Below are 23,014 nucleotides of genomic sequence, written 5' to 3'. Positions count from 1 at the left end.
AACAGATCAGAACCAAGAGTTACTTTGTGTGTGTGTGTGTGTGTGTGTGTGTGTGTGTGTGTGTGTGTGTACTAATGAGAAGCTAAAAGCTAAATTTGTATCCAAGAGGAAAACACACACACACACACACACACACACACTCACACACAAAAATCCACTGACAGGTCATTTCTGGTGAAACACTCGATGCGTCTGGAAAAAGCATTTACTGTCAAAATAAATTAGGAGGAAGAGGAGAAGGAGGACCACCGACCCTCAATAGTTTTGCGAGGACTGGAGCCGAGACTCTGCCCTCTCCAGGTCCAGGTCTGGGTGGGACAGACCAAAGACCAGCATGGGACACTGTATTGGCACAGGACTCAGACTGGAGGGCCTCCCCCACCATCACCTGCAGGCCCCCAGGGGCAGGCAATCAGACAGACAAACAGAGATAGACAGACAGGCAGACAGACATACAGAGATAGAGAGAGACAGAGACAGACAGACAGAGGTAGAGAGAGAGAGACAGACAGACAGACAGACGACAGACAGACAAACAGAGATAGAGAGAGACAGACAGACAGACAGACAGACAGACAGACAGAGGTAGAGACAGACAGACAGATAGATAGACAGACAGACAGACAGACAGACAGACATTTTATTTACAGAAAAAATAAACTTTCATCTGAATCATTTGCTGGACAAACATAGCAAACATGAAATAACTTTGTGTGTGTGTGTGTGTGTCTAACAAAGCATAATTGTTTCCCTCTGTCACAATCTCAGGTTGCCACAGCAACAGACAAAGGCAACGGGTGCTGAATAACTGTGAATATGGGGGGGGGGGGGGGGGGGGGTGCACCTGTTACCTAGAAACAACAGCAATAACATCTTTGAATGACAGTTTAATTTGAAACACATCATGAACAACAGGCAATGAAACATTAGAACACAAAAATCATTTCAACATACAGATGTCATCCAATGAGAAGTCAGGAGACAAAATCTGTCCAATCACAGCTCAGCAAAGTGCTGACAGGTGAGGCATTTGCTACATCATGAAATCTGTTGTTGTTTTATTACAGTAGTATCCTGGCAACAAAAACATGGTGGGGCGGAGGGGTGGGTGACCTTAATGACCCTCAGGTGAGCCTGCATTATTCTGTGGCAGGTGTAATGGTTTTTTTTGTACAGGTGTTGGACAGGAGAACATTGTGGACTCAGAGGTTCATGGAGGACAGGAAGATGTTGTGGACTCAGAGGTTCAGGGAGGACAGGAGGATGTTGTGAACAGGAGGTCATGGTGGACTCAGGGGTTCAGGGAGGACAGGAGGTCATGGTGGACTTAGAGGTTCAGGGAGGACAGGAGGACGTTGTGAACAGGAGGTCATGGTGGACTCAGGGGTTCAGGGAGGACAGGAGGTCATGGTGGACTCAGAGGTTCAGGGAGGACAGGAGGACGTTGTGGACAGGAGGTCATGGTGGACTCAGAGGTTCAGGGAGGACAGGAGGACGTTGTGGACAGGAGGTCATGGTGGACTCAGGGGTTCAGGGAGGACAGGAGGTCATGGTGGACTTAGAGGTTCAGGGAGGACAGGAGGACGTTGTGGACAGGAGGTCATGGTGGACTCAGAGGTTCAGGGAGGACAGGAGGACGTTGTGGACAGGAGGTCATGGTGGACTCAGAGGTTCAGGGAGGACAGGAGGACGTTGTGGACAGGAGGTCATGGTGGACTCAGAGGTTCAGGGAGGAAAGGACGACGTTGTGGACAGGAGGTCATGGTGGACTCAGGGGTTCAGGGAGGACAGGCTGGTTCTGATGTTCAGACTTGATAAATATTTGAGCCGTAACGATGTGTTTGAATTCTAAGTGTTTCAAGTAGTTCAGCTTGTGGTCCAGCAATGGGAGCTCTATTCCACCAAAGAACTGATCACTGGACAAGGACAGTATTGATTAGGTGAGGACAAAGAAGTAGTCTGGGTCCTTTATGGACATGGGAACATGACCAACAAAGGTGAGTCTGTGAGTCTGTTTGTGGACTGTAGCCCAGGTGAGACTGCACGTAGACCCTGGTGTCATCCTCAGGAGCCAGATGCTTGAAAACCGTCAGACATAAGAACCAGATTCATATGAACCAGACCAGTTTTTCAGCTTCATCACACAACTGACAGTCTGAAGTCACAGTGTGAAGACACACAGTATGAATATAAACAGTGAGAAGACAAACAGTCTGGAGACTTCTTAGACTCCTTAGAGCTCGCAAGATCTAGAATCAGTTCTGATAATCAATTATCTCTATACTAAGAGCTGAAGGAGAGACAGGTCTGAAAGTGAGACAGGCAGACAGATGAACAGACAGACGGACGGACAGACGAACAGACAGGTCTTTTTGTGCTCTGATTCTTTTTCAAGACCAGGTTATTCCAGTTCAACGTGTCCCAGTTCCTTTATCTTGCTTAGATTTCGTCCAGTTCTGGACCAGTTCAGCAGGTCCACATGACTTCAGTCCACGACAGAGACCAGCTGATGCTGCTAGTCCTCCCCCATAAAACAACAAACAAGGACAGAACCACTCAGATCCAGTTCAATAGCTAGTCCCAGTCTCATGTCTGGTGTCAGTCAGTCTCTCTGGTTTCGGTATGATCTCAACAGAACCAGCAGAGGCTGAAACCAGGATCCACCAATGAGAGCCAACACAGGATCTGGTCCTGTATGAGTTCTACAGAGGTTCAGTTCTCATCTCATCTTCTTCAGTCTGGCTCTGTTCTCCTTGTCCCGTTTGTTTAAGGATGTGATGTAATGGTTGAAAAGGACTTCCTGTTCCTTTTTCCTGTTGAGGGCATTGAAGCGCTGGTCACCACAGTAACGAGCGCAGAACTCCTTAAAAGTTGATCTGCAGTGGAAAAATAAAGACAAGCATTGACGGTTGAGATCAGAGTGAAACAGGATGATGATGTCATCTGACAGCTGGATAAACACCTAACAGTCCAGGTGAGGAGGTGGACTAAGGTCAGATCTAGATGAATGATGGACGACTAATGTAGTGAATGATGAATGAGTGATACCTGTTGGAGATCTTGGCCTCCTCCAGCAGCTGCCTGAACTCTTCTCTGGCTTTCTGCAGTTTACTCTTATTCTCTTTGTACTCGTCCTTCACCCTGCTCTTCACAAACTGATCAAACACCTGCACACACAGGTAACAGTGATGTATTAGTGACATCATAAAGATATAACATCATGATCTCATGCTGCTGGTTGCTAAGAGGTCAGAGAGACTCAGGAAAGCTCTAATGAACCTGTTTCCTCTGATCTGAGGTCAGCAGCAGGTAACGAGGGTCAAACACCATCTTATGGAGCTCCTTCTCCCAGGTTGAGAACGCCGACACCTGTGAGGGGTGGGGGTGGCGGTGGGTGTATACACAGTATACAACATTAGAACATTACTTATTCAGTTTCAGTGTTTCTGAAAAAATAAATAGTGTACATTTGAAAGAAAAGGAAGCATTGAATCTTCAGCAGCTGAACTCTGTCGTTTGTTCTACAGTGAAAATCAGTCACTGTTTAGAAAGTGCGTCCAACTCTGTTGCCGTAGTTCCCACTAATGTATCACTTTCTGCTTCAGTTCAGTTCATCCAAGACCAGCTCCATGGGGTTCAGGTCTTGACACTGGTCTGGTCTTGTAGCTCATTATGTTGCTGTAGGATGAACCAGTCTGTCTGTTTCCCTCCTCACTGAAATCACTGTGCAGTCCTACTTCCTGCAGTACACTGTTGTCATGGTGATGATTAGAGGGTGTAGTCACACAGTTTGTTCAGACAGAGGGTTTGTCATCATCAGCCTGGAGGAGGTGTGTTTGTTTGTGTGTGTGTGTGTGTGTGTGTGTGTGTGTGTGTGTGTGTGTGTGTGTGTGTGTGTGTGTGTGCACGTGCGTGTGCGTGCGTGTGTGTGTGTGTGTGTGTGTGTGTGTTACCCTTCGCTCCAGCATCATTTCTCTAAAGTGAGCAATACGTAACTCCAGCGGGAGGAGCTGAACTTCTCCTGGACGAGGGACGAGCGACATTGGCTCCTCTATTCTGGAGATAGAGATAGAGAGAGAACCCTGAACACTGACCAATCACATGGCTCAGTCATGATGTCATTAGCTGGTCAGAAGCTCTCTGATTGGCTTGGTCAGACTCACCTGTTCCTCTTGGAGCTGTGTTCATGTTCATCATCTTCATTGTTACCGTGGAGACGAGATGACTGACAGCTGGAGCTCCTGTCTGTCAGAAAGAGACCACAGACAGGTGAGGTGACAGACAGGTGAGAGGAAAGACAGGTAAAGTGAGAGACAGGTGAGGTGACAGACCAACAAGTGTCTTCTTCCTCTTGTGGGGTGGGTCTTCAATGATGCGGCTGATGTCTTGGCCAATCAGATCCCCTGGTCTCTCCCAGACAGACAGGTGGATTGTGGGGTTGAAGAAGAAGACCCGGTCGTCTCCCGTCCACACCACACACCTGAACACATACATACACACACAGTACTGGTCCAGGTACTCCAGACTCCCAGGTAATCATAAACCACATGAAGACTGGATGGACAGACTTAGATGAACTCTCCAGGATCCACTGATCCAGGACAGAATCCACAACAGTCCTGCTGAATCTCAGGTTCAACAATCAGCCAGAGTCTCCTTTCAACAGGGAGGCTAGATATGTCCTAAAAACGTAGACCACCACCCTGGTCTGCCGGTCCTCGGTCCTGTCCAGTCCTGTCCTTAGCCTACATGAAACAACTAACTAACCCCAACCCTAACACACCAACCAAGACAGCCCAACAAAGTCCAGAGCTTTCAGCAGCTCCGGTGACTCTCATCAATATCTGGTGTCACATTTCCAACTCTTGCTCCTTTAGGGGAACAACTCAGTCCCCTTCAGAAGGGCCTAAGAGCACCCCCTATCTTTTCTGCTCATCTAAACTGAACCAGTCTAGATCTGGACCTGTCTAACCACAGACTGTCAATTCACTGCAAAAGCATGCTGGGTAAAATGGGTTCAGTTGTGACAGACAGACAAACAGACAGACAGACAGTAAAACTGCTTTTTTCTAAGTTTATGACATATTTAAACACAAACAGCCAAACACAGAGACACTATGTTGGTCTGCATCTGTTCTCGGTTGTCATGGTAACACCCCTGAAGGAAGCGGGTGAAACCTCACTGCTGTACATCAGAGACCATCAAAGTCCATCAGACCATCAGACCACTAGACCAGAGACAGGAAGAAACATTCAGAAGACCAATGTTTTGAACTTTTTAAACCAAAAATGAAAAACAAAACAATATTCATCAATAACAATAAACTGTACAGTATGTATGTGTGTGTGTGTGTGTGTGTGTGTGTGTGTGTGTGTGTGCGCGTGTGTGTGCGTCAGTGCAGCAGTTACCATGGTGACCCTGGAACAGGAGTGGAGGCGACAGGACGTTTGTCTTTCCTTTCTCGTTCACTTCCCTCCTCCTCTTCATCTTCCTCTCCTTGGTCAACACAAACAAACTGCAACACACACACACACACACACACACACACACACACACACACACACACACACACACACACACATAATCTACAACCTGATTTAAGAACAGTGAATCAGCCATTTAATAACCATCATCATCATAGTTGAATAGAATGATTAGTGATCAATAACCTGCTGATCATGTGACATGGTAACTAAACAGGACCTGGGGCCAAAGGGGTCAGTGGCCTCTGGTTTGAAGTGGCTGTTAACGTTTATTGATGGGAAGAGTTCACTTAAAAGTACAGATGAACTGATCGATTTAATATTGATTATCTGCCAATCAAATCTAATCCATACGTGTTCAGTTGTGACTGAGACCACAGGAACATTTCATCAACATACAGTCACGCTAGTAAAGAGGTTTCAATCATCTCTGTAGTGTTTAGCTCAGCTCACATTTACCTGGTGACCCCTAACCCTCCAACAGTGACACGGCTGAAGTTTGAAAGGAGGACTTTCAGTTTCTATGACTGTGTTGGTATTTTACTGAAGAAAAGGATGTGAACCAGCAGAGATCCACTGACTAAAAATCCTCTGACTGGTTTGTGAAGACTTACCTGTTTGTTGTCCGTTGTCCTCTCTTTCCTCAGCAACAATGCTCCTCCATAAGAAAGTTTACCTCCACCCATCCCTCGCTTCTCTGATACACAGAATAAAATTTATGTACACTTGAATTCACACGTTGAAGTTTAGTGTTTCTTCACTTCAACTGAGATAAACAGATGTTTCGAGTTAAATCAGGTTTGGTCTGGTTTTAACACACCAACATTTAAATTCAACAAAATCATAATTTCTTCAGTCTTTCAGTTACCATGTTCCAGACAGTCCTGTGGACTCTCTCAGTTCGACTGAGAAAGGATCTTAAACTGACAACATGTGACAGGTGATCAGGCGTCCTCTGGCAGCAGAGACATGCTCATGTGACCATGAAGTCAGAAACCAACAGTGATAAAATCAGGAAGTCAGAATCAGACTTTCTAACTCTGCAGACTAACATAACCCTAACCCAACCTAACCCTAACCCACCCAACCCAATTTAACCCTAATCTACCATAACCTAACCTAACCCTAACCAACCTAATCCAACCTAGCCTAACCCAACTTCTATGGACCCCCGGATTATTTAACTTTTAGAACTTGTAGTCTTCAGACCCCGCCCACTCTGACTCAGGTGACCACAATGGTCGTCCCCACCACAGCACGTTTATCAGACATCACACTGCTTCAACTTTTAATATTTCAGTTTATGTCGATGTGAGACACAAGTCAACACAGACCAACAGGCAGACAAGCAGAGAGACAGACAGGTCTTACTGTGTCTGTAGTCAGTCACCAGAGTGAATCTAGAAGACACCTGTGAGGCGAAGGTGGAGGGATGATCTTCTTTCATCACCTGAGAGATGGAAAGAGTGAGTCTCCTTTCAGTGAAAGCAGGAAGAAATGGACACAGAGAGAGAGAGAGAGAGAGAGAGAGAGAGAGACAGAGAGTGAGAGAAATGGAGAGAGAGGCACAGACTCACCTGGACTGGTAAGACAGGACACGTGTCAATGCAGAGCTGAGAGGCAGAGAGAGGTCCAAATACCCACTGCTGTAGGAGAGAGAGGGAGAGAGAGACAGCGTGTCTATGTTATATGTCTATGTTCACCTGTCTCACATTTCAGTACACTTCTGCATGGACCTGTCTGTTTCTGTATGGACCCATCTATCTACTTCTGTCCTCTCCTGTCTCTCCTACCACTGCTCTGCTGCTTCACTCCTTCCCTGCTCACCTGGCTGACATCATTCACCTACAGCTCCACCTGGACCAGACTGAGCTTCTCTTCCCTCACCTGATCCCTCCTAAAGTCACATGTGAAGGAAGAACTGAACCAGAATGCAGAAAACACAGAAAGGCTGAGGTGGCAAAAATAACAAAGGTCTTTTAATAACAAAAGGAAACAAACAAAACTGGTGACACTGCAGAGAACAGGAATGGAACAGAAGAACATCAGAATCAAACAGGAGAACATCAGGAAAAAAATGGGAGAACAACAGGAACAAAACCGGAGAACATCAGGAACAAAAAAGGAGAACATCAGGAACAAAAAAGGAGAACATCAGGAACAAAACTGGAGAACAAGAAGCAGAGACTAAATACACAGCAGGTGATTGAACATAGGTGAAACACATGGGCAGACAATCAACCAGGAGGGAAACACAAGACAGGAATTAAACCAACATGAGACACACAAGAGAAGTGATTTTAGTCCAACAAAGTCCAAACAAAGTGTTGAAACATAAAGTGTCCATCAGGAAAATCCATGACACTACCTCTAGTCCCTGGTCTATACACTCAGAGAACCCTGTGTGTCCTGGGTCAGACTCTGTTCTGGATCCACAGTGGAGGACTACAGTCAGGACATCAGAGTCTCTGACCATGTTCTACCTTCACACCCTGAACTGTTGCTCTGGTTTTAGTCTTTGACTTGTAAAAGCTCTCAGTTCTGGATCATATGATAAAGTCATGTGATGTACCTGTGTGGGTGGAGACCGTCTCCTCTCCAGGGAGATGATTGGTCGTAGCAACGCTCCTCTGCGCAGCTGAATGGGCAGAACGAGAGGCCACACTTCCTCGTCTCTCTGTGTATGAAGCCCTGCCCACTCCCCATAAGCTCCACCTGCATTATGACATCATCACTTTAGTGATTAATAATTCCTGTTTGATTTTGACATTTTATGGCTTGAGGTGACATCATCTGTTTTCAGTGTTGCTGTCAGTTCAGCAGGTGAACTGCAGTATCTGCAGTTATGACTGAAACACTTTAACCCTCCGCTCCTACAAAATAAAAGCCTCTCTCAGTCAGACTAAAATCAGGTGAGATTTATTCATGTGCTGAGTGGGACTGTGAGCACTAGGCTAGCAGGCTAACAGTCACAACATTAGGTGTCAGATTCCACACATGTTTCTCACCTGTTCAGTCTGAACATATGGTGTGCTGATAGTGATAGTGATGTCATTCACTCATCATTTAACCCACAGTTTGAGTTACAAACTTTGAAAGACATGGCCGTTTACCAGGCAGGGAGACTCTATCCACTTGCATTATGGGAAATGTATCATTCAGTATTTTTGGGCTAAAAGTCAGGATCATCTCTACACACACACACACAGATCACCTGACAGCAGCTGATTGACAGGTATGTCACCATGAAAACCAAAAGAGGGTACCTTTTTATCCTCTCTTTTTCTCTTCAGTCAAGAAATAAAAGGATGATTCATCTGCATCTGAATGGAAATTGACTGTGTGTGTGTGTGTGAACATCGTGTGATTTTAGACAAAGCTGCTACACACACACACACACACACACACACTCTTGCTTTCTCAACAGTAGTGTCTGTCTGTCTGTCTGTCCCCACAGGGCTGGGTAACAGTCAGGGCCTCACAGGGTGATACAGGCACACACACATACACACACACACTCACACTCACACACACACACACACACACACACACACACACACACACAGTAAGTTGGCACATCAATGTCTCCAGGGTAAACCTCCAATTATTTCATTACTTCTGAATGCTGTGCTGTGATGGATCTCACACACACACACACACACACACACACACACACACACACACACACACACACACACACACACACACACACACACATACACATACACACACACACTTTTCAGAACATCTGGGAAGATGAATAAAAAGTGATGTTAAAATCATGTCAACGTCAGCTTTACTACACTCGTTAATACACTTCTAAAGACTTGGTACTCTGGCCTTGACTCCTCTCTCGCTCTGCTCCTCTCCTCCCCTGGCACCTTCCACTTGTGGCTGAGGACTAGTCCTACTGTCAGTCCTGACTCATTAACCGTATCTCGTCAGTAACATGAATTAACTTTTCTTTCCCATATTAGAACTAATGCTGTCTGCACTCTGCACTGTTTCACCTGTCCTTGTGATTCTCCTTGCGAATTCTCTTTTTAAGATAATCTGTGATTTGAGACATTTCTGCAAAAAAACCCACAAAAAACAAACACAATGGGATGTAACGTTAATTTAGGAAACTGCTTTAGTTCATTTATTGCAACATGATGGGAGTTTAATATTAAATCTTATTATAAAACACACACACACATGTACACATGCACGCACGCACGCACACACACGTACACATGCACGCACGCACGCACGCAGGCACACACACACACACACACACACACACACACACACACACACACACACACACACACACACACACACACACACACACACACACGCACACACACAGCATGTTAATGGCTCCTGTGGCCAATTACCTCAATTTGACCTTCTTCAATGAATCAGCTGGTTATCAATACAAACTGAGCCCAGCCCATTATAACCACACTGTTTGTGTGTGTGTGTGTGTGTGTGTGTGTGTGTGTGTGTGTGTGTGTGTGTCTGTGTGTTTGTGTGTGTGTGTGTGTGTGTGTGTGTGTGTGTGTCCCTACAGTATAAAGAAGAACCCTGTAAGGATGAGCTATGAGCTGTCCTCCTGAAAACACCCAATTACACCCTGGAGAATTGTGTGTGTGTGTGTGTGTGTGTGTGTGTGTGTGTGTGTGTGTGTGTGTGTGTATCAGCTTGTGTGCTGTATTGTTGTGAGTCAATAGTTTTGTGTGTGTTCATCAAAGTTTGGGTGTCAGTTTATAGAGTCAATTTATCTAACTGCTTCTGAACAGAGATCAGTGGGTTCACTGACATACACAGAGATCAGGGACTTGATACTGGACTACAACAAATGTTTCATAACCGTTTTATTGATCCTCTTCTCCATCATGAACATGTTATCAAGTCAGCACATAGAGACCAGAGACCTAATGGCAGACATGACGGAGGACCTGATGATTGGCAGATGAGTGTAAGAGCTGAACAAGAATATATTACCATTAGCTTGTCTGCAAGTTTCTCCTGCCAGTCCAGATGCAGCGCTTATGGCTCATGTCATCACAAGAGTGCACAGGTGATCAATTATACTGCTGTTCATCCACATCATTAACCTGACCACTGATCAATAACACAGATAATGAACTGAAGTATGTATGTGTGTGTGTGTGTGTGTGTGTGTGTTTGTGACTTTATCAGCCTCATTCAGAACTCATTACCTCATCAAACACAAATATCTTGATCAGAGGAGCAGGGGATTGTGGGAAAGAGATTAAACATTGCTTCTGAGAACACGCACGCACACACACAGCTGTAATGAGCTGTTTTACACTTTATAAAAGCTGATGAATAATTTATTATTCCTGTGAACCAATGAATCAATAAACCAGTGAACCAATGAACCAGTCAACCAGTGAACAAATGAACGAATGAACAAGTGAACCAATGAACCAGTGAATCAATGAACCAGTGAACCAATGAACCAGTGAATCAATGAACCAATGAACCAGTCAACCAATGAACCAGTGAATCAATGAACCAATGAACCAGTCAACCACTGAACCAGTCAACCAATGAACCAGTGAACCAATGAACCAGTCAACCAGTGAACAAATGAACGAATGAACCAGTGAACCAATGAACCAGTGAATCAATGAACCAATGAACCAGTCAACCAATGAACCAGTGAATCAATGAACCAATGAACCAGTCAACCACTGAACCAGTCAACCAATGAACCAGTGAACCAATGAACCAGTCAACCAGTGAACAAATGAACGAATGAACCAGTGAACCAATGAACCAGTGAACCAATAAACCAATGAATCAATGAACCAGTGAACCAATTAACGAATGAACCAGTGAACAAATGAACCAGTGAACCAGTGAACCAATGAACCAGTGAACCAGTTAACCAATGAACCAGTAAACGAATGAACCAGTCAACCAGTTAACAAATGACTGAATGAACCACTGAACAAATGAACCAGTGAATCAATGAACCAATGAACCAGTGAACCAATGAACAGGAAATCAGTGAACCAATGAACCAGTCAACCTGTGAACGAATGAATGAATGAACCAATGAATCAGTGAACCAATGAATGAATGAACCAGTGAACCAATTAACAAATGAACCAGTGAACCAATGAACCAGTCGACCAGTGAACCAATGAATGAATGAACCAATAAACCAATGAACCAGTCAACCAGTGAACGAAGGAATGAATGAATGAATGAATGAACCAATAAACCAGTCAACCAATGAACCAGTCAACCAGTGAACCAATGAACCAGTGAACCAATGAACCAATAAACCAATGAATCAATGAACCAGTGAACCAATTAACGAATGAACCAGTGAACCAGTGAACAAATTAACCAGTGAACCAATGAACCAGTGAACAAATGAACCAATAAACCAGTCAACCAATGAACCAGTCAACCGGTGAACAAATGAACCAGTGAACAAATGAACCAGTGAACCAATGAACCAATGAACCAGTGAACCAATGAACCAGTCAACCAGTCAACCAGTGAACAAATGAACCAATGAACCAGTAATCCAATTAATCAATGAACCAGTGAACCAATTAATGAATGAACCAGTGAGCCAATGAACCAATGAACCAGTGAACCAATTAACGAATGAACCAGTGAACCAGTGAACAAATTAACCAGTGAACCAATGAACCAGTGAACAAATGAACCAATAAACCAGTCAACCAATGAACCAGTCAACCGGTGAACAAATGAACCAGTGAACAAATGAACCAGTGAACCAATGAACCAATGAACCAGTGAACCAATGAACCAGTCAACCAGTCAACCAGTGAACAAATGAACCAATGAACCAGTAATCCAATTAATCAATGAACCAGTGAACCAATTAATGAATGAACCAGTGAGCCAATGAACCAATGAACCAGTGAACTAGTGAACTAGTGAAGCAGTGAACCAGTGAACCAGTGAACCAGTGAAGTCTGTCTGATGTCTGTGGTCACTTCCTGTCTCTGATGCTTTGTCCTTCCACTCTGAGCATTTGTCTGTTTCTTCTTCTCTGCTTTTGGCTCCCTGCTGTTGATTTCATTTGTTTGCTGTTGCTGTTGCTGTTTGTCGGTTTCTTTTCAATAATGACATGCTGATCTGCAGATTTGTCTCGCTGCTGCTGCAGGAAACCAAAGCAGCAGCTGCTGCAGATCCACAGCAGGATGAAATCAAGTCAAGCTGGATTTTAATTGACAAAGATTAAAAATAAACAACAGAACTGAAGAGCAGCTAAACAATGAAGGAAGAGGCCTGAGGACCAGATAAAGTCTGTAACAAGACTACAGATCCCATAATGCAGCTGCAACAAGACAAGTTAATCATCAGTTTCAGGAACAAGTGAGAATCATGTGATCACTCTGACATCATCACTCTGGTTCCAAACTGATCAAATGATAAAACGTTATAATAAGGTTAGAGTCTTTGTATTTTCTCAGCATGCTCAGTTGAGTTCAGTTCGGGTGTTGAGCAGTGTGATAATGTACAGAGAGGAGCGTCTTCCTTCAATGAACCTAGCTTTGATCATTTGACCAACAAACTGATGATCAATTAACAATCAATAACATCAGTGTTATTAAACCTCATCAGTCAATCATGTGATCACAGATTTATTGATTAGATTGATTTCATGTTAAAACCACTATGGTCTAAGCAGGCGCCCCATGTGTAGCGGCTACAGTCCTCGCTGCAGTTGGCCCCGGTTCGAGTCCCGCATCGGACGGCCTTTGCTGCATGTCATTCCCCCTCTCTCTGCCTATCCTTTTCCTGTCTCTCTACTGTACTATTGAATAAAGGCATAAAAAAGCCCCCAAAAAATACTTAAAAAAAAAAAAAAACACTGTCAAATAGAAAAAATAAAAACAGGTTTAATGAAATATTTTTGAGTTATTTAATGTCGTCTTCATGTTTTACTTCAAGATGCCAAGTCCATCTTCTGTCTACAGAACCAGAACCAGACACAATCAGGACAGTTGTCCTCCATCTAAACAAGAACCCAAACTATAACCAGTAACTTATCCAGAACCACATGTAGAACCCATTATTATTCCGAAACTAAAAAGTACCACCTGTTGAAGCTACAAAACCAGAACCTGTTATTGATCCCAATCCTGTTATTGATCCTGAAGGAAATGCAGAGATTACTGATGAGGATAGGAACAAGACTCACCTGTTGGAGCACGAGTGGTGAGGAGAGGCAGGCGGAGAGGATACAGAGAGAGGAGGTGCAGCGGGGTGGGGGAGGAGGAGGAGGAGGAGGAGGAGGAGGAGTCCTCTGTCTTGGTGTGTCTGGTTTTTGTAGTTCCTCTTCTAACCCAACCTGAAAACAGAGAACATGTTGATTTGAATCTTCATCAGTGAATCAAGGACTTTTTAACCCCTCTCTGAAACTGCTTACTAACCACCTAACTGACTAACTATAGAACTAAGTACCTAATGGCTGTAACACACCTGATGGCATCTTCATCGATTACTCAAAGAAGTCTGGGACCACAAAATAAAAATTAGGTCATGAGCTGAATTTGAACAAAACATGTGAAGAAATCACACAAGTCACACGTTGTGTTTTTATGGTGACGAAAAGAATGGGACATCCGAGTGTCACTATTCTCTGGTTTTACCATATTCTACTGTTCCAGTGCAGATCTTTGTGTGTATCAGTCCGCCTCCACACATTTGTGTTCCTTTCAGGAAACACTGACCTAAATCTGCCGACCGCAGCAGCATCATAGTAATAATAGAACATCTGTGTAAAGACCGTGAATGGAACAGAATGATCTGCTCATTCTGAAAAATACTCATCAAATAATACATTTATCCAAGATCGCAGCTAGTAATAATGTGTAGTTCATATTTACTCACAGTATCATCTGAGTATGGTGGCCCCAAAGGACAAGGCACATACACGACTGAGAGCACAACCATTAAGTGATAAGAAGAAAACACACAGAAATGGGGGAACCTGGGGGGAGGACACCTGTTATATCCAAAAATAAAGTGCACTGCCTCTGTTTGTTTTGTGTTTTTATATATTTATTTTGATTGAAATGCGGTGATATATCTGAGCATAAAAATAACATGAACTAAACAACTATGACACTGAATTTTATATTTTATTTTCCAAAGGAAGTTATAATATATTTCAAAACACCCCTGACATGAAACCAAAAGGTCCCTGATACATATGCTGCTGTCTCTAGTGAAATCTTTTTGAACCGGAGAGTGTGCACCAGTGTTTGTGGGATGGAGTTGCAGTATTGAGGTCCAGCTGATAGACCTGCCTAAACCACACTGCACTGTAATCTGGAGCTGGATCTGTCACTGATTTGTCTGAGAGTTAGATGATGTCACTGATTAACACTCTGTGAAGGCGTCTTCACTGTCAGCTTGACTGAACTTTGTAGATAGGACTCTATTTTCTTCATCAGTGAGGTTGATTAAGAGATTGTGTGTCAGTTCCTGAGCGATGACACAACTGAGAATGAAACGGCAGATTTATGAGGATTATTTTTTCAGTAAAGAGATAAAGTTGGACATCAGGTGCGTTAATGCATACATATTAGTGCATATGTGTTAGTGTGTATTTGTTAGTGCTTATACAGACAGGTACACAGACAGGTAATTTATGAGTAAAGGCCTGTGATTGGTCAGTTTAGAAGAACTCCTCTTATTGGAGGTGTTGTTTGTAGAAACATTGTAAAGTCAGAGGTCGACTGATGAACTCTAAAGCACGAGACATGAGCTGAACACACACACACACACACACACACACAATATAATGAAAGCAGGCTGCCAGTCAAAGAGAGCTCAGCTGCTGACCACCCACGTGTGTTTATGTGTGTCCCCACCTGCTGCCAAGAACATCACTACAGCTGCAACACACACACACACACACACACACACACACACACACACACACAAATAGATATTCTTCAGGCTCCTACAAGTCCTATTCACTGACATATTGAAATATGGAATAAAAGACTGTGTTATCGTCTCTATGTGGACGACTAACGGTTCATCGCCTGCCTCTGTCTCACCAGTAGATCCACTCTGACCAGGTGTGTCCAGCTGTTCTTTCTTAGTAGTGAGGTACGCTCTTATTTAGTCTCATATCAACTCATAGAAAAATACTTTTTACATTCCTCTGATTGTGTAACTTCACTTTAAAATAAACACAGACTCCTTGTTGAAGTTGCTGTCATTATATATTTCGTGCTGTTTTTGATTTTCACTCCAAGTTTAGCAGAATTGAATTTCACATGTGAACAGTTTTCATCTGTAACTACGCAGTGAAAATCTGAGACAAATCACTCCTGACAAACTGTAAACACACTGACACACTGAAGAGAATCTGAGCTTCTGCCAGAAAGCACACACCCACGCTCACCAAAATAATACCACATTTAATCTGGTGGCTTCCAGAAGTCTCAAACAAACCAACACATCCAGAGGGAAAACACAAGACTCCAACACATCTGAGGGAACCGAGCTAGTTCTGCTGGAGCCATCAAGAGAGCATCTGTTTTAATGAGGGAGACATGAGCTCCAGTCCAGTCCAATCCAATCAGTTTGGTTCAGTTCAATAAATCAAGTCCAATCCAATCCAGTCCAGTCCAGTCTAGTCCAGTCCAGTCTAGTCCAGTCCAGTCCAATCCAATCCAATTCAATTGAGTCCGGTTCAGTTCAAAAAGCCCAGTCCAGTCCAGTCCAGTCCAATCCAATCAGTTCGGTTCAGTTCAATAAATTCAGTTCAGTTCAATAAATCCAATCCAGTCCGGTGCAGTTCAATAAATCCAGTGCAGTCAAGTCCAGCCCTCCAGAACTTCTCTCAGAGATGTCTCCCTTCAGTAAATGTTCTTGTCTCTTCAGTGCTGCTGGCACCTCCTACAGGTTGCAGACTTCATGACAACCACAAATACAACAATGAAACTCAGACTCTAATCCAGATTTTGGTTTTCAGATTGAAAACATATTTATACAAAAAAAACAATTTTTCTTTTCTTAAGGTCCGCCCCTGTCATACAAATGAGCTCGCTGGGTTTCGACTTAATGATTTATTCAATCAATTCAATCAATAAAAGGTAAATTTGTAGTCTCAGGTCTGAATTGGCACATTTCCCATCGTGCTCCATTGGGTGATTTAAATGTACCAATCATCTTAATACATTTGACAGCAACTTTATGTGTGTGTGTGTGTGTGTGTGTGTGTGTGTGTGTATGTATGTCCCAGCAGATAACACACATTCACAAACTCCAAGCAGCAAGCTACACAGCCAATCAGCTCTCAAAAATGAGAGCTGTTGTCATGGCAACATGGCAGACATGAATGCAGCATCTCTGAAATACACCTGGCCTCTGAGTTGGTGGTTCAATTCCAGCTGAGCTGCAGCAGAATGATGACAGCTGATTAGTCACTTACAGGAAGGGCAGCCTTTTCAGAATAAAATTACATGTAAAAAAATGTTCCTGTTCTGGAGCGAAAAACTTTGAACTGAGCTAGTTAGAAGCTCTGCCTCCATCTACAGCTAAGTGATCTGATTGGGGGAACTGTTGACACATTCCTGTCTCTATGGGTGCAGGTTAAAAGACGGAGAAAACACCAGGTGCCCAGACGATAGATTAACAATCCAGACTAACACACTAACAGGTCACATGGCTCCACTAACATCAATGAGATTAAATAATACAAGTACCCTTTCCAAACCCTTTCCACACACAGACTGTAAATGTGTTCAACACCTCTTTATACCACTTTCTCCAGGTTCCAAAAATTCTTCAAACACAACACAAATAATGTCCTTCTCAGCTGCTATAGTTACAACACTTGTATTACACAATATGCTGTTGAACGCACCACAGTTGCAGTTTAAATAAAGGTTAATTCAGGAGGAAGAGTTAACAGAGGAGTCTCGTCTCTCATTGGACAAAAAACAAACCACTCAGATAATTTCATGATGCTGCCTCTATCTCCACCCGCCTGCATCGGGTGATGTCTTACCTGTGAGATGAGACGGAAACAGCAGGTGCTGGTTTCTGGGGGCGTGTCCTTCTGGTCTCTGGATGATCTGATTGGTCAAAAGGAGATGTTTGTCTCTTCTCTGAAAAACGCCCACTTCCTCTGGTGAGATCCAGCCTTCAACTAGCTGCAAACATGTCAGCATGTTAGTATCACGCTGTGTGTGTGTGTGTGTGTGTGTGCGCGTGTGTGTTTGTGTGTACCTTGGGTAGACGATGAGGGTGATGAATAGGAGAAGATCGATAGAACGGAGGGAGAAGAGGAACGACTTCAACAGCTGGACGCTCCCACTGAAACAACAGTAGTTTAGAGATGGTGGCCGAGAGGGACAAAAACTTAAAACTAACCCTGACCCTAAACACACTAAAAACACAAAGCTGTGTCTGTGTGTGTGTTTCTCCTCTGTATGTCTGTGTTTAAAACCACTGAACCACATGAAGATCTGGTAGAACCACATAAAGAACCAGTAGAACCACAAAGAGTAAAGAACTTTTTCAGTGACCCCTAAACTTGACCTCTGGTCAGAAAAAGAGAATCAGAGCAATACTGAAGTGAAGTCTCTCTTGACATCCTGCTGTCTTCTGTCTGCAGTGACCTGTCTCATGTCTCCTGACTGGTGACTGTTTGTCAATCTGACCTTGACTCGGTTTGTAGGACAGAGACTTTCAGCACAAACTCAGACAGATCAGGACTGAGGGAAAAGCCACTGACCGCTGACCACGCCCACCAATGATGTCACTGTGTATTGACCACACCCTGAGTACACTCAGTGTCAAGGTGTTAAGTTTAAGGACCAGTACATATAATCAGATTTCTCTATATCCTTTGAACAGACAGACAGACAGACAGATATATAGACAGATAGACAGACAGACAGGATGACAGACAGACAGGTGACCTACTCTCTGCAGTCTCTTTAAATCACTGAGGACGGTAAAGGACTGTAAAAAACGAAAAGCAGCCGACAGAGAAGAAAGATGAGGCCGCTGAAGCAGAGCCAGTATCTGCTCTCTGAATACGTTTTATCATCTTCATATTTAAAAAGTATTTCTTTAAACATAGTGAAGGAACTTTCACAGATCTGTTATTAAAGTAAAAACAATATGATTCACCACATTCAAAGCCCACGTATGAAAATATAAAAATGTAAGGTTCACGTGTTAAATTCAGACCAATAATAATAATAACAACAACAATAGTAATAATAATAATAATGATCATCATCATCAGTCAGGTTGTCTCTGTAAAGTTCAGCTGCCTGTGGAGTTTAATGTCACACTTTAGGATTTCACTCTGTTTTCTTTGTTTCACACAAACACTTTCATTAGACAATCTGCTGATAAGATGTTAAACTCGGTCTCTGCAGTTTATGCAGAAAGAATTAAAGAAGAGCTGCATGAGATAATTAACACGCTACCAATAATTAACTGACAATTATTCACTTTGCCCTGAGGGATCATTAAAGTTTCATCTTATCTCCAGACGACAGAGAAGTCCGAACTCTGGATCAGACACTCAACCAACACTTTATATATGAAGGTGAATATGATTCCAGCTGTGGATTGTGGGAAATGTAGTCTCAACTGTATCCTGCAGGGATGTGTTATTGTTGTTATTGTTATTTTTCCTTGATAAATGAGAGATCAGCTGACTAAAGTAAAACTTTTTTTTACTATTTACAGGTTCAGACCGAAGATTTACCAGGTGTGTTACCTGAACCAGATGCATGTGTTACCTGTATCATGTGAGCGTGTTCAGGTATCCACACAGCGGGGGGACAGAGGACCAGAGGGGGCGTGGCCTGGTACGTTGCTGCAGACCAACTAGCCAACCACAACCACTGGGGGGCAGGTTCACTGCTGACAGACAGCCAGGGCATGGTGGTGGTTACCATGCCAACCGGCTGACCTTTAAACCTGGAAACTGGCAGCATCACGATGACATCACAACCTAGCAGACAAACCAATCAGGATGAATTAGCACCAACAATCAAAGGCAAGTTGATTATTGATCACAGTTAAAAAGTCTGAACTTATAAATTCTTTCAAATTAAAGCAGAAAATACAAAGATAAAGATGAAAGAAGAAAAGATGAGAACAAAAACCATAAAAAATAAATTCTATTAAAAATACAGTCTGACACAGTGAACAGAACTGAGTCATCAGTCGGTACGAAAAAGTCTTTATTAATCTGATTCTTTACCTGAAACACAAATGAACTGTCACAGTATCAATACTCCATCAGTACCTCATCAATATCTCATTTCTACTTCATCAATACTCAATCAAAATTACACACTGCCAGAAATTCATACTTTAGAAATACCAACACTACATTAACACCTCCTGCATTAATGATTTCAAATACTATCAATACTTCATCAATACTTCATCAACACTTTCAATTGACTGAAGGTTCAGGTTTTTTCTACTGACCAGGTCTACAAGTTTGATTATTGATCAGAGTGATTATCTGTTTTATATTGATCACCTCCAACCATCATCACGTCCGTCACAGAGGAACTGGGTCCACAGTTTGAACTTCTGCTACTGGTTCCACTGGTTCTACAGTTCTAACTGGTTCAGGTGTATCACCAGGGAGTTGCATAACACTTTGCTGGTTCCACTGTTTTCATCGGTCCACAGGGGTCCACAAGGGTCTGCTGGTGTCCATGAGGGATCATGAAGGTCTGCTGGGTCAACGAGGATCTACTGGGGTCTACGAGGGTCCGTGTGACGTACATTTCGTCATTGGAGCGTGTATGCAAGTTTCTGTGTCGTCGGCATAGCCACTATGTTACAAAGGTACCAACTACACATGAGCTGGAAAACAAAGATGGACACTGCATTTCAAAAGAGGCTGTGAGGAGGTCCGGCCCTCACGTCTACAGTTCAGTGCAGCAGACGAAGCAGCTCTTCTTCTTCTTGTGTGGATGTCGCCATTTTGATTTCATGTATGAAACGTGTATTCAAGCGAAGTATAAATGAAAAAAAAACTGCACGTTCATGGTGTCCACAACTGTCCACAGCTGCTCGTGTACATGTCCACAAGCCAGTGTAACAGAGGTGTAATATCAGACGTTATAATTTCCTGTGTCAGACTTGGACTCATAGTTACAGTCTGTCTCAGGGCATGTTTACAATCCTAACATCTTTTAAACCCCAAAACATAAAACTGAGATTTATTCAAACCTGTTTCTCTGAAAGCTGGTGGTAAAAATCTCTCAGGTTAAATTAAACTAAAGTAGTGATGTAGTCCATTTTAGTTCCACAGCAGCTTTGTAAACCATAACAGTACAGCTGTCAGTATACTCACATTACTACTTGTACTTGTAGTACTGACAGTATACTCAGTGCTTATAGTACTGTCAGTGTGTCAGCATCGATGCTGCTGCTGAGTCAGTGTCTGTAGCTCAGTGGATTATTACGGGTTATTACCGTGTTAATTAACGGGTTAAATTCCGGTATGTGTCACTTACCGACCTGCGGAGCTTCTCCAGCTTCTGTCCTGGTAACTGCTCCTCAGACCGGCGGGACCCTCCTCCGTCCGGTCACGTCCTGAGCGTCGACTCGCTCCTCCAGCTGTTTCACTGAGGTCCGCAGATCATCCTCCCATCCGGTAAAGGTGAAAGTAGAAACAGCTGGGGCCACGAGGATCAACGGCGACAGAAGAACACCGAAAGACAGAGAGAAAGAGTGTGTGTGTGTGTGTGTGTGTGTGTGTGTGTGTGTGAGAGAGAGAGAGAGAGATTCCCGGTTGTAACAGACAGACCATGCGTGTCACGGCGGTGACAGACAATGCGACGCCTGTAGGTAGAAAATACCGGAGTCGGCGGCAGCACAGGCTGTTCCAGTCACGGAATCTCTCTCTCTCTCTCTCTCTCTCTCTCCGGTTCAAACCGATTAAAGCTCCGGTAAATGGTGGCGCTCTCAGATCAAGGAGCAGCCTGCCTGTTCCCTCCTCAGATCATGAACAGATGTGAAGTTATCCAAAACACATTATGAACGTGGACTATTATTAATAACTTTATTTGTACGGAACTTTGTTATGTAATACATGAACTGTACAGCTCAGCAGAGTCAGACAAACAGTCAGCAACAGGAATCAGGCAGATCAACAGACCCAGGTCTGGAGAGCTTGGTAAAGAGCACAGAAACAGTCTGCCAGGGTGGTCCTGTGCATCTGGGGCGGGAGAGGTTTCAGGACCTGCCTGGCATCATATGTAATTGTAACAAATGCATTTTATTCCCACCTCTATCACCATGATGGAGCCCTTATAATTAAACCCTATCCCCAAAGTTGAACCATAAATTGATAGATTTCTGATGACTCATTAATTGATCGCTAATGTTTCAGAGAGCAGACAGAGAGTTTTTCTTGTATTATTATAATATATATTATCTCATGTCATCTGAGAACACAACAGCCAGAATTATTTCTCTGAATTTCTATGAATCCAACCCTAACTTCTTGAATGGTAGTTTTCAACTTAAAATAAAACAACAAACGCATTTGCAAATTTCAAACCAATAAATAAACTTATTTAGGAAAAGTTTCAGGCTTAATGTGATTCATGGTGTTTTTATTGCTTTCAAATGTCAAACTGAGTCAAATTTAACCTCAGCAAGAGTTCACTTGCTAATTACATTAATTTTTTGCCTTGTTGTTGCACACACATGATGAAAATGAATCAACTGTGAACAGTTCACAGCTCACAGACAGCTGGGTGGCAGCGATACACCCTGCTACACCAGCAGCAGCAGCTACACCTGTTAACACGTTTAAAAGTGTTGCGTGTGTTGGTAAATATTCCATTCATTTACATTATCTTGTGCTTTTTTCTTTCCTTCATCAACATTCCTCTTTTGTCTTTAGACATTTTCACCATTCATTCACTGAGGGAGGGACCTAACCCTAACCCCGGCCACAGGCTGCGTTTCATACGTATGTCATTGTTGCCAGTTTTGGATCTAACAAACATGATAATCCTTGTTTGTTGCCCTCTTATACAAAACTGTAGCAACAACAACACCAACGTAGATACGTCAGGTTGTCAAGACAGAGGTCAGACATGAGTTGAGGGCCCCAGGTGGCTGTGGGCGCGAAGCAGCCAGGTGATGAACAGGAAGTTATACAGGAAGTGTATACAGAGGGAATAATAGGATAAATGGGAACAGGTGTGTGCAGATATGGAGTGGCCAGCAGGCAGGAAACTGAGCAGAGAACTGTGTTTTATGAAAGCAAGTAAAACAAACATGAAAATAAATAATAACAATATAATATAATCGAATATTAAGATATAACATGATACGTCCTTAATTTGGTTTTGACAAAGTAAAGTTGGAATAATAACGCTGACACGTATCAGATTAATCTTACTACTATACTATATTACACTGTCAGATTTGATTGGATATTGATTTTGCAGTTCACAGTAATACTGTGATTTTATTACATCAAATACTTCAGTATTCTGAG

The 23,014-nt window shown here is 43.2% G+C and overlaps 1 protein-coding gene across 2 annotated transcripts; it reads right to left on the bottom strand.

Annotated features, from left to right (window-relative positions):
- Positions 1–872: 872 nt before the first annotated feature.
- Positions 873–22,391, bottom strand: tcerg1l (transcription elongation regulator 1 like). 2 transcript variants are annotated; one of them, XM_056365347.1, is made up of 16 exons: positions 21,019–22,391; positions 19,272–19,486; positions 17,740–17,826; positions 17,519–17,663; positions 13,688–13,837; positions 8,057–8,199; positions 7,062–7,130; positions 6,856–6,934; positions 6,099–6,181; positions 5,410–5,516; positions 4,332–4,480; positions 4,164–4,245; positions 3,954–4,056; positions 3,280–3,369; positions 3,049–3,167; positions 873–2,876 (listed from the first exon to the last, which is right to left on the bottom strand). In XM_056365347.1, the coding sequence occupies exons 2-16, from the start codon at positions 19,467–19,469 to the stop codon at positions 2,720–2,722; spliced, it is 1,761 nt and encodes a 586-aa protein (XP_056221322.1). In that variant the 5' UTR covers positions 19,470–19,486; positions 21,019–22,391; the 3' UTR covers positions 873–2,719. The 2 variants fall into 2 exon arrangements, with proteins under 2 accessions (XP_056221322.1, XP_056221320.1); XM_056365345.1 differs by having other exon boundaries at positions 21,015–22,389.
- Positions 22,392–23,014: the final 623 nt, after the last annotated feature.

Source organism: Seriola aureovittata, chromosome 21 (genome assembly GCF_021018895.1).
Source record: "Seriola aureovittata isolate HTS-2021-v1 ecotype China chromosome 21, ASM2101889v1, whole genome shotgun sequence".
Classification (NCBI taxonomy): domain Eukaryota; kingdom Metazoa; phylum Chordata; class Actinopteri; order Carangiformes; family Carangidae; genus Seriola; species Seriola aureovittata.
The sequence above is the reverse complement of the archived record's forward strand: the minus strand, read 5'-3'. Positions and strand labels throughout refer to the sequence as shown.